A 19075-nucleotide genomic window follows, 5' to 3' on the forward strand; every position below is an offset into this window, starting at 1 on the left:
CTGTGTATTGTATAAAGATTACATAGCATTCTCAAACCTGATTAATCAAATGGGATGTTAGCAAATGACTGGACACTGCACAGAAAGCTAGAAAAAAAATTAAAGACTGGCAGGAGTCCAGAGGAAACCAACACAGAAAGAATTTGTATCCACACAGACAACAACTGAGAATGAGATTTCAACTGAGTATGATGGATTTGTGTGTTCCTGAATTTTCCCATTTTTATTGGGCTGTTTATTATGTTTACTTCATTAACTAATTTCTAAACAGCCTATTCAGTAACTGTTAGAAATTAATTAATGTGAATAAACATAGTTTGCACTTTGACAAAAACAGGGGTTTCTGAACAGACAACACGGTAAAAAAAAGTTGGTAACTACTTTATATACTGTAGTTAGTCAATAAAATTATGAACCGATCTTCAAGAAAGTGTGATCAAGTCTTTATTTTGTATAGTGCTGTTCCAATAACACACCATCACAAGACTCTCTACATATCAAACAAATATAAAAAAAAAACACAGAAAAATACAGTACATGGCATTTGAACTACATAGCACAATTATAGTCTAAAATTTGCATGGGGAAATCAGAATCGGTAACAACGTTCTTCTTCTACTCTGGTTTCCTCCACACATCCACATTTCACAGGTTAAGCAGTGGCTTTAAATCTGCCCATTTTGCAAAAATGCGACAGGTAACTGACTGGCACCATATTCAGGTTTTGTTCTTGTCAGTGCTGCTGGGGCTGCCTCTAAGCCCCACAAGCCTGAAGTGGATTACATGGGTTTAGTAATGGATGGATGAATAAGAAAATGCAGGAGGCATAGGGCCTGTATATATCGCAGTTAAAGGTACCTTTAAAATAATAAGAACTATAAAGTATTCACAAGGTTAAATTACTTCTGGCGTAGAGTTTTCAAAAGTTATGTTTATTAACAGTGGGCACTTTCCAAGTGTTTTTATAATTAACAAGTTCAAAATCCTGTCCAGTATTTCCAGTTTTACCTAGAATTGCTCAATAATATGGAGCAGATAATATTATTACTCACTGTAATGAAAAAGTTTAAGTTTACATTTTTGAGGTGATTGTATAAAATGAAAACTATTTCTCACTGGAATAAAATCAAGTTTTAAAAAAATAAACTACAAGATGATGGCATATGAAAAGTGTTAGTTGCTCTGGCTTCTACATTCGGGGTAATCATGTAATTCACAACAATAAAACATTTTAAAATGCGGGATCTTCTTCTGGATGAAATGTGTTATATGGCATTGTATAGAACTCCTTCACTACAGTGACAATGAACATATCCAAAATTGGATTTCAAAATACTGTAGGATATAAACAAAACTATTTTCGTGCATTTTGTAAATATGACTTCCTGTAAAATAAAAGTCCCTCTTACATATAAAATCAAAAGAAATGCGATTTTTGGCACCTGACCTGTACAATGCTGTATGCTCCATCCATTTTCTTATATCGCTTTTGGACCATCTCCAGACGGGACGCCAATTCAGAACACAGACGACAGGGCAATTTAGAGATGATAAGAGAAAAACACAAGTTCCTGTCGTTTTCCTCACAGACATCCCGGAGCTGCGATACCTCAGCATTAACCCATTTTATAAGTCGGTTGTAATTTAAAGGAAAAAAAGTGTTTACCACGAAGCCTGCTTCATTAATTATATTTGTTCTCCAGCTTCAGTAGCGTCAGCCTATTTACCGAATTAATGCATTTAATGGATAGTTTGATAGAAAACGCTAAATTATATTTTGAGTTGTTACCAAACATATCTGAAGAATCACAGAACTTAACAGCTTCTGTCTACTTTCTGAATCCGGAATCACGCACGAATTAAAACCAAGTCTTGCACTTGTGTATGCAATTTTAAATAAGGAGTTTTCAAATACAAGCGCCAAAGTGCTATGGGCGACATTTTCCACATTCTAATCAACTCGAGAACGATTAAGCAATATTTTCTCTCATCATTGGACCCGCCTACGTTCCGCCCACTTTTTCCTACTTGCTGATTAAGCACACCGGCGAGGCTAGTGACATCTTTACCCTTTCATACTTTTTTTATATGTGCCTCTGTGCTTTTAAGTGTATGAGTAACTTCGCGAAAGATATGGCGGCTGCAGATTCAAAACACGATCAAAAAGCAGAAGGATTTGCTCTATGCCCGCTGCAAAGGGTTCGCTCTAAAAGCGATACTTCAGACTTCATTAGAACAAGGGTGTTTGCACTCAGTGCCGCAACATCAGGTACGTGCAACGGAACTCTTGCAAGCTGTGGAGCAAATATGTCGTGTAAAGAGCAACTATGACTGTAGCATCCTTACTTGCACGTTTGTTTATCTTATATAAAATGTGTTCTTTCATACATGAATATACATATATATGCTAATATTTATTAAAAAAAATCGACTCCATCCCTCTCACTTGTTAGTTCACAATTTTGGTATCATTTAAGTATCTTTTCCTTGAACACACGCGAGGAAATGCCCATAGTAAAATTAATTCTGATGCTGTAAAATTAAGGTTTCTTGATTTTTTTAATAAGCATTTGAATTATTGATGAAACAATATATGCATGGTTGAAGATAATTTCCCTTCATGACTTTGTTTTGCGCAGTACACGTGCTAACGTACAGTTTTTCTAGTTTGCTGTAAGCGTCATTCTTTTACGACTACAGAAAATAATCGTATAATTAACCAAACGCCCGTTACAATAAAGGCTGGATCTTAAATTAAACTACTTGCGCAGTGACACCTGAACGTACTTTGGGGGGGGGGCAATATAGTTTCCCATGATGTCTGTGCTGGTGCTCCGCTCTTGCAGAAAGTACCTGGCGTAGATGTTTTCTCATTTTGACAGTTGTTATACTATTCTTAATTTTACGGGATTGTATCGCCACAGATCAGCCAGCGCTGTAAGTGTGAGCATGGCCTGTTTGGAGTACGAATAAAGAGTGGCAAAGTGCTCATGCTTCAATCTGTAAGGCCTCGGGTTTTTACTATAGTGTATAACTCCGAGGAACCCACTAAAATTGGATATGCATAACTGCACACAAATGTTATTTATATGTTGGTAAACTGCATTGGCATTGCTGTTGCCATGAAATTCACCATGTACTAAGTAATTTTTCTTAACAGAAGTAAAGTTTATAATGTATTTATGAAGAAATCATTAATCCAAGTAAATTACTAATTACATTAAGATAGGTTAAGTCGCATTTCCATACTGACCCCCATGTGAGTTTGTGTCACTGTCTGCCTTGTCCAGGGCCGTCAGGATAAGTTATGGCCCTGATTACGTTAAATTGGATGTAGTGGGTTTCTTGATGTCCGGAGTATTGCAGCTCATTAAAGTTATGAGCAAGCCGCTATTAAAAAACTTTAACGATTCAATTGCATTGTAAAGCTTTTTAAAAGGTGGTTAAATCTATACATGCGGAGCTTTAAATGTGTACCTGTATGCTCAAAATCATTAAAACTGGATTATGTTTGTTTATGCGGAGTAAATATGTTGATAGATGTGGTAGAGTGAACACTATTGAAAGTGCTCAATGAGAACCCTTACATATATTTTCATATTTTGGTTTCAAATATGCTGGTTTTTAATGACTTTTTCTGTTAATGTTGTTTTGCATTTTCACCACCTCTTTAAGAACAGGACAGTGTAAAAATGCTTTCATCCAAGTTGTTTTGAAACTGGAAGCAGGTTAAACTTGTGGCTTTCCAGGACTGTTTGCAAATTTTAATTTAGGACTACTTGTAATATGTTGCTTGTTTATATTGTAATAACAAGAACACTCATTAGGTCAAGTAAATTGCTCTAATTAAATAAGCCAATGAATAAGGCAGTTGCTGTAGTATGCTAACACATTTAATTTCACTAAAGTAGAATATTGTTTCTGAATTTTTCAAGATACAGCTTTTCATTATGTTTATGCTTTAGAAAATATGATGACATTAACAGAATGCACATGTTAAATTATTTGTAAGACATACTGTAGTTAACATTTTCTGGAGGTACTGTTGATGGTTAATGAAAAGTTTTTTTTTTTTTTTAATTTTATGTCAATTTTCCAAGTAATCTATGGTAAGGAAAAAAATCCTGTTATGTTCACTGATTATGATTATTACATCAATTGGTTCTATTTCATACTGGTTGTGAAGTAAACACGTTATTTGTGTTATTTGTTGATTCTTCTACATATGGTTGTGTATACAATGCCTTCCCAAACCTTTATAACTGTTTCTGAAGTATTTATTATATCATTTAAGAAAACTAACAAAACATGATACAATAAACTTTAAAGAAATTGAATGCTATTGCTCATTGTATTTTGAATATTTACTTAAAAGTGAAACTGACTCATGAAAAGTTTGATTTTGTTGACAACTCCAATCCTTAGATTCAGTTTTGTGGAATACTTAAAATGTAATATTTTTCTTACAAAATACTGAGGTGCATTAAATTTTTGTCTTTATAAATATCCTTCACAGGACTGAATTGAGCTTCACTAAGTTACATAGTTCATGAGCAAACCTGCAAAGAGTTTAAAAATAAAAATAGTGATACACGGCTGAAATGTAATACTTGTTTAACAAACAGCCAGCATATAGATTATTTTTAAGGTTTGGTATGGGCATTTTGATTTTCTGTTTTTATTTTTAAATATGCATTCAGAAACCTATAGTGGCTGGAAATGTTTTGTGTTACTAAACACATGGGTTGTTCGTTCCTCGTCAAGCATGACATCATCAAAAGCAATTCAAAATTTCTAAGAGTTGATTTTTTTGCAGTTCCATATTGGGGAAATATTCCTTTTTATCTTCAGTACATGATTGCTATTTGCAAAATAACTTTCTTTATGATTTAATATAGTATACAAAGTTACAGTGATTTTAATTCTGATTCCATAGTCATTTTTTTTGTGACCACACTTTACTTACTATGTAGTTCATAATAAAACAACAGAAATCAGAAAGGTATAACTGGTGACTTATTTCACTGTTAATTGTTGATCAAGACTTTGTCATATATGCATTTTCGCAAATCAGGTAATTTATTGAGACTAATTTTGCTATGCACAGTTCTGTAGCCTCTCTGTGAATCATTAAATGTATATTTAATGGGTCAAATAATTTTTTTATCTCCTTCAAGTTTGGTGGCATTTTGTATAAGAGAAGACTGCAAACTTGCAGGTAAAATCTAATTTTGTTTCTTTCAAAATTTGATGAGCAATATGTACATTTATCCATTCCCAATTCTTAAAATGGCCAACTCCTGAATTCAGTTGCTGTCTTTATACTATGGGAGAAAACCATAGGATTTAATGAAGTACTATGTGGATATGTTTAGAACATGCAAATGCCACCATGGATTTGCAATTCAACATGGGCAATTGAGGATGTGAGGCAGCTGCTCCAATCAAATTGTTAATTGACCATTGCAGTATGTGAACTTTTTTTTTTTTTTATAAATTTAATAGATTATAATATTATTCCTAAACTAAAGCCTACTATGTTTTCAGACTATAGGATTTTGTTTTTATGGCTTAGGGTTGGCCAACTCTGATCCTGTAGAGTTTGAATGGCCACAGGCTTTACTCTAATATCTTAATTATAAGCCAGATATGCATGGTAATTAAATATGGTTTGTAAATAGACACTTAACGGAATTAAAAGTCTTAACCTTACTTTTTACATTCTCATATATTAAGTATAGGGGAAGTATTGTAAGTATTGTCCAAAGATTTGATGTCAAGATTTTGATGAATTTTGATGTTTTAGACCTCCGAGTCAAAAAATACTGTTTTTTGGAATTTTGACTTTGTGTGTGTGTGTGTGTGTGTGTGTGTGTGTGTGTGTAAACACAAACTTGAATACGCTTTCACTTAGGTCAACCAAATTTTGCATACAAGTATTAGGTACAAAGTGTAGATTTCTATCAACGTTTGGGCTATTTCTGTTAACCGAAAGTGGTACTATACCTTTTATTCATGCAGCTGCAGAGTCAGATTTATTCAGCTTTACCTTTATAATAATTTCAGGGCCACTGGTGTGGATTCACCTTGGAAAGTCCACAGCGAGCACAGTTATTGAAATTAAATGTTGATTCCCAGATATGAATTTAATGTCTCTATTCTGTAGACATCTAGGCAATAATAACTGAAAAGGCACACTTATGATTGCTTGTTTTCTTTCACTACGTGGAAGCTTATTTCATTATTCAATGACAGCTTCCACCATGTGGCGGTATTTACTGCTGCCTCCTTACACTCACATAGTGCCACAGGCAATCCATATGTCATTCTTTCCCCTGACTCCTCATGGAAAGCTGCATGTCAGGAGTTCGGTTTCAGTTTTTCTACCAGACATGCAAACTGTATTAGTAATCTGTTGTGCAAGGTACATCTAATAGTCTCCTAACAAGGTCACACTCGTAGCTGTCAGTGCTGCTTATGGAGCTTCTTTTATGATAGGCCTCTACAAGTAGCGCAGAGTTGGCATTCCTGCTTTACTGTGCCAGATTTGTGCATGATGTTTGCACCATGAACTTGTTCTGCCCATGTACAGTACTTATTGACTGCTATTTGTATAAAATACAATGATACTATTTTGTGTGTTTTTCACTGTGCTGCCACTCAGTGTGAATCTTGCTGTGTAAAATAACAGAATGCAATGAATGTAAACTAACCACCATTCATGAAAAATAATCAATTGATATGAGTGCGGATCTGTTTGCTTTTGTAAGCCATGGCAGAACTTAACTTGAAAAAATTTGAAATGTAGTGGCAAAAGATGGGTAATAAGCACAACAGCTTGGTAATTGGGTTGGGGGTTGTTGGATTGTCATAACTACACCCACAATAGAGGCTGTAAGCAGATAAGTGAACAGGAAATGTATCCTTACCTCAAGAAAATAGTTCCAAGAATCAATATAATTTTCTGGTTTCCTTTCATTATCACAAGGATGCCTCATTAAGATGAACAGCACATTTTCTTAAATCAAAACCTTTGCTGCTTCAAAGTGGATGTACTTTCTAAGTTTTTTAAGGCTTTTTCCTTCTCCTATTGACCCATGTATCCCTTAGTCCCGTTGTAAGCTGGTGAACAGAACATATATTTTTAAAATTTTATGGAAAAAAAAACTGCTTCACTTCAGAGCACAATTTCACTGTATGTGACAAATTAATATACTGCATGCCGTGATTGTGAAGAAATAAGTTTGTCTTCAGAAATGCCTAACATATCCTTTTAAGCTCATAAGGATGAGAATAACATGCTTGTTTCAGTAATGATTAAAAGTAATATACTTTTATGTGGTCCAATTTATTTTATTTGACTTAAGATTTGGTTTTGATTGAACATTTTGAAGACCACTAATTTTATCACTTGCTTTTTGTAAACTCTTAACATAATGCCAAGAGTTGATTTTTGGCTTACTGAGCTGCAGTTAAACTATGTGCAATGTCATTGGAAAAGAGTTGACTGCTCTGAGTACTTGTTTAGTACGTTTCAGAAGAGAGATGCACAGTTCTTTACACCTGGCCTTATTGGAGTTTGTAAATGTGCAGCACAGTTGACTGGTATCCCTTTTAGGGTTAGTTCCTGCTTTGCACTAATTGCTACCATAAATGTGCCATAAACAATTTGGGTACAGACTTCTTCAGGAGGATAAAGTTAGATCACAGTCAAATGTCAGGCAGATGTTTGGAAAACATGAAATAGATTTCAGAGTGTTTGATTCACAATTTAAAATACAAAAAACATCAACGCTGCTGTTAAATGTATGTTTATAGAAGAGCTTTAAACTTCTGATTAGATCAAGCTGAAAAAAAAAAAAAACACTTCATCCAGTCTGTTGCCTGTCACTGTATTTGCATGCTGTTAACCTTAAGACCATTTAAAGCACTCTGAGTGAACCTTACCAATTATATTCCATCAAGTATACATGCATTGGTTGAGCTATACTTCTCAGTCCTGTAATAGAGCAGCACTTCTTTATGTAGTTGTGCTTGTGTTATATGGTAAATGCCAGCCTTGGTGTGAAGTAAATGATATGGACAAAATATTCTATATGTCTATTGACTATTTATACCAAGAAGTTTGTAGTCCTGATCAATGAGAGCCTTTAGAGAAAGTCTGCCTAAATGTATCTGCAGTTTGTCTGGTCGCAAACAGCATTTCTAATGGGTAGGGTGCATATGGTTAGACATTTAGGAGAAGAAAATTGACAACATAATTGCACTTGAAGAAGATTTAGGAACTAATGTAGAATTTGGGGTAAAAAAAAACAACCTAGAAGTTACTTGTAAGAGGCAAGTACACTGACTTTGTGGTTTTATTATGGTGTTCCAACTTCTTAAATGTCAAATGTCAGTGAGTGTATGCTTGCATGCTTTCAACCCTGTGTGACATTTTTTGTATTTTTTTTTTTTTTGTAGACTTGTCAATATTTTCTTTTGTTGTCCAGTATTAAAACTGTATATTCATATGTACCATCTTTCTGACTTTATTCATTCTTACATATTTTCTTATACTGAATAGCATTTGATCTTCAAAGAAACTAATTTGATAAGGAACTTATAGTGAACATATTACACAATTCTGATTCTGTTTATTAAAGTTGTTCAATACTAAAGTGCCCTGTGTGCAAAATAATTATCCCCTTGAACTGAAAATCCAATTACTCCACCTCAGTAGCAATAGCTTTAATCATATGCTTTCTGTAGTTATTCATCATTCTCTCAAAGTATGGAGGAAGTTTGGCTAATTCCTTTTTTAAGAAGTATTATAACTATGTGATATTCTCAAAGATGAACTATTTGTGATTAACTGGGGTTTAGAATAGAAGGCTATCCCAAAACTTTTCTTTCACCCATTCTAACCTGTTGACCTGCTTGTGTGTTTTGGGTCTTAGTTGCATTACTAAGATATGCTTCAGCTTGTCCAACAATAGCTCATTCACTGATTACCATGCTGCATCATATGTTATCAACATTGCAGAGCGTGATCTGAGAGAGGTGTACAATAAAAGATTAAAAGTTTAAACAAAACCAAGTTAAAACATTATCGGGCATAAAAAATGTATTGTATATTTTAAGATGTTTCAACAAGCATAAGATAAATTCATTGGCACAGTTTCACAGACTGCTATTAAATAACCTGTTTATGTAAATTTGCATTAGGCTTAAATTGAGTTTATGCATTTATATGGCCAACACTCTGAGATGTTGGCATGTATAAGTGAATATAATCGTACACATTTATCCTTAAAATACAACATAAATATGTGTATTAACAGAGATGCTAACATGGAAGCAAGGGTGGCAGGGAGATTATTCTTATCCTGGGATCACCCTGCACAAGATGGGTACCAGTTATGGTCAGGATGGTAGTATGTTGCAAGGTATACTTGTACAATTAAAATTTGGGGGGAAAAAATAAAAAAATAATGCTAAGGGAAAACCCATATTAACATCAAAGTAAGGTCTTTTGAAAAGTGAGACCATAGAACTAGGCACTGCTTAGTTAAATCGGACAAAATGGACAAGGGTAAAAACAAACGTACCCTCTAAAATGCATATGACATACAATAGTGTTGCTGCATCACAGCGGGTTTTGGCTCCTGCATAGCCCTATCATAGATGTATTGATTTGATGTCCTAAATTTGTGTAAACAGCGTTTTAATGCAGAACTAGCTCTTCCATAAAAGTGGTTTGCAGTAATTTAGTCTTCTAAAGAGAGAAACCTGAGCTGGGTTATCTGCACTAAAAGCTCCTGGCATAAAATATTATGTAGCAGAAGGAAAACCTTTTAATGATTATGTGGTGCTGAAAAGACACTCTTAATAATTAAAAACGGGCCTTGTAACTGCATAAACTTAAAATTTATCTTTCTGGAATGTCCTTGAGGTCATTGTGAAAGACAGCATGCCAATCCCCCCCCCCCCCTCCCCCCCCCATCCAAGTTTGAAGCGATTTCTGAGAATTAGGACAGCTGTGAACCACCAAATGCTTTCTTCCAAACTCTTTTGTTGAGCAAGTTGCACTGTATACACAGTTCATTAACGCAACATGAACTCGTAGGAAGAAAAAAAATACCATTTTGCCAGGTAAATGTACTGTATGTATTGCAACATTAATTTTCTTCTCTTTACATTCACCATAAAACATCCAAGCAGGTTTGAATTGCCTTTGTGTTGAAGTCCTGAAGGATAGGTTGTAGGTCACTAATGCGTTCATCTTAGCCTAACTCGGGTACAGAGTAGTCCATGTTTCTGTGCTACTTTGTGTGTTACTGCACAAGCCATTACAATGTAGCAGTCATTTGAAGGGCTGTACAGCAGTGTTCCACCACTGCCACCTGACAAATCCAAACACCACCATCTACCTTTTATTGAACAAATGATCTGCTCTGTCAACGACCAAGTGTGGAAGTGCTCATCCTATCTCCTCTTGCGTTTGCGGGATGGTCAGTGATGTGAGGAATGAGGCTCTGAGGGATGTACCCATTATCACCTTAAAAAAAGATTATACAAATTGTTTGTAATGTACTAAACTTAATTGAAATCCTGTCAATTAGACCTTCTCACCAGGCATGAGCCTGAAGTCTGTGTCCCACACTACTGTTTGAGAAAAATAAAGGAATCTTGGGTTGATCCAGGCCACCTCGTAACAGTGTTCGTCCGGTACATTTGAGCATCACATAATAGTTTATTAATATTTAATAGAATTTAAATGCTTTCTGTTTACAAATTCATTCTATTACAATGCCTTTATCACAACATGTGTGGTCTATTTTCTATAGTACATAAGGGAAATTAGGAATCGCTGCAAATTGTCTTTTGAACTCTACTTGCTCACCTTGACTGTAAGGAAATTGGATGCATCTGTTTAGCATGTTAATTATACCGTCTCATACAGATGGCATGCCCTACACCTCAGGGATAACGGTGAAATTCCTAACCAGTCAGCCAGTTCATGCTGAAAAGTGTCCATCACCAAATACCTTATGGTTGTTAAAACCTTTTAATGGAACAAGGGATCATGTTGTTCCTGCATTTCTGTAATGTAGTCTCCAGTTAAGCACACAACTCTGAAAGGATGGCTCTAAGAATTTTAAATTGGCTTATAAGCCAGTCGTCTTGAGACAAACAATCATTGTGATCCCTGAAAATGTGATTTGTATGTAGCCTTCCATTGGCATTATTCTCCAGAAGAGTTAACACTGTCCTTGCTAGTTATGTGATAGAATACACAGCACACTCTTTTTATACAGACAAAATGTGTGGGCTGACGCTAAGGAAATTAACATTAAGTGTATGTATTAGACTTTTTACCAATATTGAAAATGGTTGTACTGAGAGAACATGTCCATTAACTGTGATTTGAAATGGGTAGATGACATATTGTCAACATCAGGAAACCTCAAAAAGTAAATATAAAATAAGTGCATATGTGTGTGGTGAATAGTTGAACATCGGAATATGACTGACAAGTCATTGAAATGTGCAATGAAATAAAATTCTATTCACTTCATTGTCCTGCTGTCTGAAGTTGCTGAAATGTCAACACCAAAAAAAGTCTGGGTAGGACTAGCAGGTAGTTAAGCAAATGTTTATATAATGTTCATGTTTCGGAAATCCTTACTTTTGCTTAAGAAATGACTTCCTCATGTTAAGAGCTTAAGCACATTTTATATATGAGGCTGGAAATGTGCAAAACTGACAGAAACGTAGCCCCACAGACTCTAGGCTGCAATAGCTGCCAAAGAGACTTCTACTAAATACTGCTTAAAGTGGGTGAATACTTGTACAGTACACCCCCAAAATTCGCGTGGGTTACGTTCCTAGAGCACCCGCGAATTGTGTAAAAACGCGAATTTTGGATGTGGTTAAAAAAATGGCTATTTTCATAGTTTAAACCCTAAATATGCCCCCAAAACACTTTAATTTCAAAATCGACTTAATACATTAACTAAAAATAAAGAATGTAAAGGTAAACCTGAATACTGTACTGCTGTCTCCCGCAATGCTAGAATGTAAAATACCAACATTACTGCTATATGTACTGTAATTCATGCAAGCTTGTTTTTATTGCCAGAAGCCTTAGACGGTGTAGCTTGTTTTGGCCACCGTTAAACTGCCACATACTTGGGGGTTAATGCATCCCTGGATGCCAAATACTTTTTTGCTGCACTTTAAGTAAACGTCACAATTAAAGAGAGAGTGAAATTTTAATGGAACACTTTTTTTTCATGCAAAGAGCATCATAATTACTGTACTGCAACACTGATCATTTTACACACTGCTAATGAACTGTAAAAGCTATTTAAAAAAAACTACTGGAACAATATGTACAAAGTGCAACTGACGCCATGGATGTAAATCACTGAGCCAACTGTGCGTAAACTCTCTGCACGCAAGCACACAGAGGTAAGCGCAGATGCTTGCAGGCTAGTCTTCGTGTAGGTTGGGTCACGGAATTGCACAGAAACACAGGAGATTTTAGGAACATGAACTTTATTCAGACACTTCAAACAAACATGTCTCATGCAGTTAGTTATCTATTAAACAATAGACAAACATCATAGGGGATCACCCCCAATCTCCCCCCCCCCCCCCAAACAGGGGCAAAGAATGTCTGGGGGAGGAGAGAGAAACAAAGCAATCATCCAAAAAGGACTCCAGGAACAGAAAAGATTCCAGGAGCGCACCCAGACTTGAGAGAAAAACAAAGCAAACCAGTAATCAAACGGCAAATAAAGAATGTAAATGAAAACAAATGAAATAAGAAAACAATGATACCACCGCTGTTCCCCTTACGGTGATTACACATTAAATACAGCAAAGCACAGACAAAACACACACAGTAGATCATGAAAAACGGCAATGGATGAAATGTAATGATGAAAATAGATAGTCCATAGATCCGCATGTTGAATGGGAATTTAAAGATATTCCTACCGATACTTCCTGAAATGGTGAAGATGGGTGACCGGGTTCAGGAGCGCTCCTTTCTTTGCAGGATGGCCATGAATCCACTTACAGTCCTCATGTACACAGGCAGATGGCAGACAATCCAGATGCATGAAACTATCCAGGGCAAAATGAATAAGTACAGGTAACCCAACAGAAGGCAGACAGGAACTTGAAAAACAAATTACAAAAACTTTTTTTTTTTTTGCTTTTGGTCACCGGCCCCCTTTTTAAAAGCTGTGCTGACATCCTTTGACCTCAACAGCCCCAGCACCCTCAGCAGACCACCAATCGGAACCACTGCAGGGACTGCTGAGAGTTGCAGTTTCAAATTCTATTGGCTACTTTCACCATCCCAAGCTGCGGTTTTCTCTACAGCTGCTTCCTGTTCTCTCTACAGTACAGTATTGCTATGAAAAAAGCCATAAAAATTGCGGAGGATATTTGCGGTTTCCGCTAACAATTATAAGTTAGGTTCTAAGGAAAAATCCACAAATGACTGAGCCTGCGAACTCTGAACCGGGGGTCTACTGTACAGTCAATTGTTTTCTTTGTATATTTCCCATTAAAATAGGACCATGTTTCACAGAGATGTTTTTTTTCACTTTGATATTAATGAGTTTTTTTTCTGTTGATCTGTGTCAGTAAAGCCAAATTAAACCAAACTGTGGCTCAATGTTGCAGAACAATAAAATTTGAAGATTTCAAAGGGAGTGAATAATAACAACAAAAACAATTGTTATTTTATAAGCCTGAAATCACACAAGGAATGCCGCAATTGACTTTAATAGGCCCTGTTTGACAGCCCCTCCACTTTGACTGTCTAAGAAGACGATAAATCCCCTGCCATCCCCCTCAAAAAATCCTTGTAGGGAAAAAATAGAAGAAACCTTGTGAAAGGCAATTCAAATTCACTTTTCCAGGTACTGTAATTTGTGTGTGCAATGGGAATTAAAAAATTGGGTACATACACTAAACAGAACACCAGTAATCCTCTTCACAGAGCTAGATAGCCAAACTATTTTTGGCACTTCAGAAATACAATACAATAATACAAACTACTTTGTTCTTGCACAGTGCTCCTCACCAACTGCAGGGGCAGAGCGCCACAAATACTTTTTTATAGGTGATGTATTTTGAAGGTATTCTTTCATTTTCTTGACAAAGGCTTGGAGGTACTTTTTTTTTTTTTCTCTTTTAAGTGAAAGTTGAATTTGTTTCAGTGTTGACAGAGACAGATATATTAAAATGAATATCTCTGAAACATTCCAAGCTTGCAGATCTAATATTACTAGCATGTTTTCTTGGCCTCCTAGTGAACCAGTCATAAAGATCAATAAGAAATATGCATCTATTTCAAACTTACATTTATCAATAACATTCAGAAATATACATACAATTGTTTCTTGCTTTCTAACAGCATATAGGAAGATCAAAGTATAAGTTGAAAAAGAATATATGGTGACTCCAATACTTCTGGATAAATGAACGGACATTTCAGGCAAGCACTGACACAATTTACAACCTGAGGAGACATCATGCTTATCGTTTAGCCATTCTTCTAAATATAACTACGTCATTTAATTATGCTTTTAAGCTTTCCTTTTTTGTTATTAATATTTCATGTTGCTGCTGGAAACAGTGAAGTTTCTTAATTGGACAAATGCATGACTAATCCTTTTAACTGTAACTATTTAATTGCATGGATTGATTTTTGTTTTGAGCAGAAAGTGTAATACATGAGCACAGATCTTTTTCCTTTATTTTGGAGATTTTAGAGTATGTACATTTCCAGAATCTGTACTATTTAGCTTCTGCTTGTTTTCTGGTTCATTCCTGCTGGGTTTTTTTCTTCCCCTTCCCCTCTATTGTCACATTTTCATAAAAGTATCTTGATTTGAATTACTGGAATTTGTTTTAAAATGGCTTAATTAGTGGTGAAATACAGTACAGTACTCTGCTGTATACCCAATACAATATTTTGTGTCATAGAAAGTAATATACAGTAACATGAATAACTCACATTAAACACATTGTCATATTAAAATGTACAGTAAAATGCATTTACTTAATTTAAAGATTGTAGATCAAACTGTTTGTGGAGGAAATACAGCTTAAAGTGGTTATCCTTGATTCTTCAAGCTATGAGTGCTTTATGAGATGTAGTAAAAAAGCGTTTCATTCTTTTAATCAACAGAGGATGAATGTTGTTCACTGTTTGATGTATAAAACACATATTCTATTTATGGAGGTGTGACTGTATAGAGACCGTACAAAGTATATCCTGTTGTAGCCTGCTCACACAATTCAGTTTGTCTTTACTAGGCTCAATTTTATGCATATTTCTGCCATTGTTTATTGAAATTAGGGTTTTTGTTGAATATTACCTTTTCCAGCTTGCCAGAACTAGGGTAATATGCTGACTTTTCTTGTGTTTGGCAAATTTACAATGAGATTTAAAAACAACCCGCACAGATTTTTAGAACAGAATTGAACTATTTAGCTGCATTTGTATATTACAAAATACCTTCAACTAGGATGTGCTACATTAAAGTGTTAGATGCTTCCAACAATTTAGCATTCATTGTCATTTGGTATGGCACTTTGGTGCAGTGATACCGCTGCTACCTCACTGATCCAGGGTCTTGCATAACCAGGCCCAGGACTTTAATCAGTCCGTGCAGTGTGCACTTTCTTCCACTGTCTGTGGATTTTCCTCATGGTATTCAAATATTCCTCCCACATCCCCAAAGACATTAATAGCAGGTTAATTGATAACTATAAATTGGTCCTGTATGAATGTGCCTATGCAATTGAGTGGAAGTGTGAATAATTGGCACACTGTCCAGGGTTGACTCCTGCCTTTTGCTCTTAATCAGAAAAGACATTAGCCTCCTGCTACCTTGATTGGATTAAGTGGGTTTGAAAATGGAATGTTAAATCATAATCCGGAATGGGTACCCCATTTTCAAGAATGAACAATCTTCTTTGCTCACAGAAGCACAGTTTGTGCAACAGTGGAAATTTTAATGTGTTCAAAATGATTAAAAAAATCATTTGGAAAATTTTTAAGCTTGAATAAACATTTGTACTAGAGCTGAATTCAGCAGTAATTTTTGGTTATTGACTTTTGTTGATGCTGTCCACAAGGAGTAAATCAATAAACTTGACTGTAAGTACCTCCTGTTAAAATTGTATGGCTGTTAAAATTTTTATTAGAATTTTTGAAGGGTGTGTCAGAAAAACGAGTGCCTAGTCCGCTTCACTGAAAAAACAAAGCCTGAGGTTGAATACACAATGTGTATTTGACTGTTCATCTTGTAATTTAAAATAACCTGTAATTAAAACTCATTTCTAGTTTCTTCTTACCTATAGAAACTAACTCTTTCACTTTGTAATAAGAAGGACAAAACTGTAAATATGCCCACAAGTAATTTAGATATTTTCTTTGATTTAAAGGTTTTGGCACCTACATTTAATTCTGGTGGAGAGCGGTTCTTCCAAAACATTGTATTAGTAAATTACAAATGTTTGGGAAACTTTCATTTGCAAAATGTCATTCGCAAAAAAAAAAAAAAAACACTTTTTAAATCTGCCTCTGAGGCTGACTCCTGTCTTGCACTTAATGCTACTAGAGTAAGACCCAACTTCCCCATGACCCTGCATCATATTATTAACCAGCCAACTCACTTTAATTTTTAATTCCTTTATTCAAATGTAAGACATTGCAAGTTAAAATGGAAGTAATGAAAGTCTTTTTATTCATAAATTAACACATTATTTTTTTAAATAAGTTTAATTTTCCTGGTTTATGTTAAGCAATGTTGGATTTTTTGAGCAGCAAGATTGATTCCTTTTTTTTTTTTAAGTACATTTTTACATTTAGTTTTGCTTCAGCATGAGAAATAAATTAATAATTTTATTAAGTGATTCTTATAAGTGGGGAAAAAGGATTGGCAAAACTAGGTCACTGTGTAAGCAAATGTAATATTTCAAAGTAGCACCAACTGTACTAGAAAATATTCTCGTTTGCTCTTCTGCTGGTGATGCAAGATACATTTGTGATAGTAAAGGATTTGTAATGATTCAGAGTGGCATCCAAAGAAAAATGCATTATTCCAATTCAATCTTTTTTTAACTGAGGATGTGCAACGTACAGTATTCCTGCCCTGAAGATAATGCACTTGTTTATACGGCTGCATAATTGCTCATTTGAATTCTGCTCAATGACTATCTGTGTGGAGTTTGCATTTTCCTGTTAGAATCTGTTTTCTCTCCAGGTATTCCACTTGGGCTGACTGGCGAATGTTTATTGGTGCTATGTCAGTGAATTTTGGGATTGTGTGCGAGTTTGCTTTACAGTGCATTACTGCTACTTTGAGAGTTTGTGTCCGTCTTGTACCAAAGTCTTTTTATAATTGCACCTCGTGAACCTGTACTTGAATACCAGAGGTGAAGTAAATGGATGGAAGCACTGATGGATAGAATATGTGCAACATACATTGACTATTGTCATTTGTTGCTGTTTAGATAATTCAGCTTATTTTTATCTAATTCTCTTCATGATATATTGATTCAGAGTGCTTAAAGGCAATCCCTTTTGCTCCCAGACCCTCTGTGCTAAATATGTAAATAAATGAGCTTTGCGCTAACTTAAAGGAACTTATGTTTAGCCCAGAAATCTAAAGGTGCTAGCTGTAATGCCACTACAAGTGTGCTGAAGTGTTTGTTTTGTTACGCTATTAAAAAATAACTGCAATTGCATGTGGCACTAGAAAAAGACATAGGCACTTTCTTAAAATACTGGAAGTGTCTTCATTTTCATCATTAAGCCTTCATTGAAATAATCATCTGAGTCGTTTGCTCTTTTTGTTTTCAAATCTTTTTTTGGGGGGGGGATTTTTTTTTGTTGTTGTAGTAACTGTATGGTAACAATCGGAAAGTACAATCCAGTACATCACACTAAACTATCAATGAAATATTGAAGTAAATCAGCCATATTGGAGGCTGGAATTCAAAACCTAGACAACTTTTACACTAATACTGAATGTAAAAGTGAAATTTCATAACCCACGGTTTATAATTTTTTAATAATATTTATATGTAGCACCTTTCCAATACTCAAGGTGCTTCTGAGTCTAAGAACCGAACAGTATATGTAACATTGGATACAAGTATTTTCTACATAAAACACTAAAACAGTAAGTAAATACAGGATGTACAATTTATTCAATAGAATAAAAGACAATAAACAGAGTAAAACACTAAATTCAATACTAGAAGAAAAGCCTGAACAAATAACATGATTTGTGATATATCCATCCATCCATTTTCCAACCCGCTGAATCCGAACACAGGGTCACGGGGGTCTGCTGGAGCCAATCCCAGCCAACACAGGGCACAAGGCAGGAACCAATCCCGGGCAGGGTGCCAACCCACCGCAGGACACACACAAACACACCCACACACTAGGGCCAATTTAGAATCGCCAATCCGCCTAACCTGCATGTCTTTGGACTGTGGGAGGAAACCGGAGCGCCCGGAGGAAACCCACGCAGACACGGGGAGAACATGCAAACTCCACACAGGGAGGACCCGGGAAGCGAACCCAGGTCCCCAGGTCTCCCAACTGCGAGGCAGCAGCGCTACCCACTGCGCCACCGTGCCGCCCATTTGTGATATATCACACACAAATTATCCTGAGCATCTGTACAGTGAGGGGTGGCACGGTGGCGCAGTGGGTAGCGCTGCTGCCTCGCAGTTGAGAGATCTGGGGACCCGGGTTCACTTCCCGGGTCCTCCCTGCGTGGAGTTTGCATGTTCTCCCCGTGTCTGCGTGGGTTTCCTCCGGGCGCTCCGGTTTCCTCCCACAGTCCAAAGACATGCAGGTTAGGTGGATTGGCGATTCTAAATTGGACCTAGTGTGTGCTTGGTGTGTGGGTGTGTTTGTGTGTGTCCTGCGGTGGGTTGGCACCCTGCCCGGGATTGGTTCCCTGCCTTGTGCCCTGTGTTGGCTGGGATTGGCTCCAGCAGACCCCCGTGACCCTGTGTTCGGATTCAGCGGGTTGGAAAATGG

At 36.1% G+C, this 19075-nt stretch overlaps 1 protein-coding gene across 3 annotated transcripts in view; it reads left to right on the forward strand.

Annotated features, from left to right (window-relative positions):
• Window positions 1-2046: 2046 nt before the first annotated feature.
• The window catches only part of phactr2 (phosphatase and actin regulator 2), a 374544-nt gene continuing 357515 nt past the window's right edge, over window positions 2047-19075 (forward strand). For 2 of the 3 annotated variants that reach the window (XM_028797302.2, XM_051924262.1), the window contains exon 1: window positions 2047-2269. In XM_028797302.2, the coding sequence (XP_028653135.2) occupies window positions 2089-2269 (181 nt within the window). In that variant the 5' untranslated portion in view covers window positions 2047-2088. The remainder of the gene's footprint in view (window positions 2270-19075) is intronic. The other variant, XM_051924261.1, reaches the window with a different exon arrangement.

This window comes from Erpetoichthys calabaricus, chromosome 3, assembly GCF_900747795.2.
Source record: "Erpetoichthys calabaricus chromosome 3, fErpCal1.3, whole genome shotgun sequence".
Classification (NCBI taxonomy): domain Eukaryota; kingdom Metazoa; phylum Chordata; class Cladistia; order Polypteriformes; family Polypteridae; genus Erpetoichthys; species Erpetoichthys calabaricus.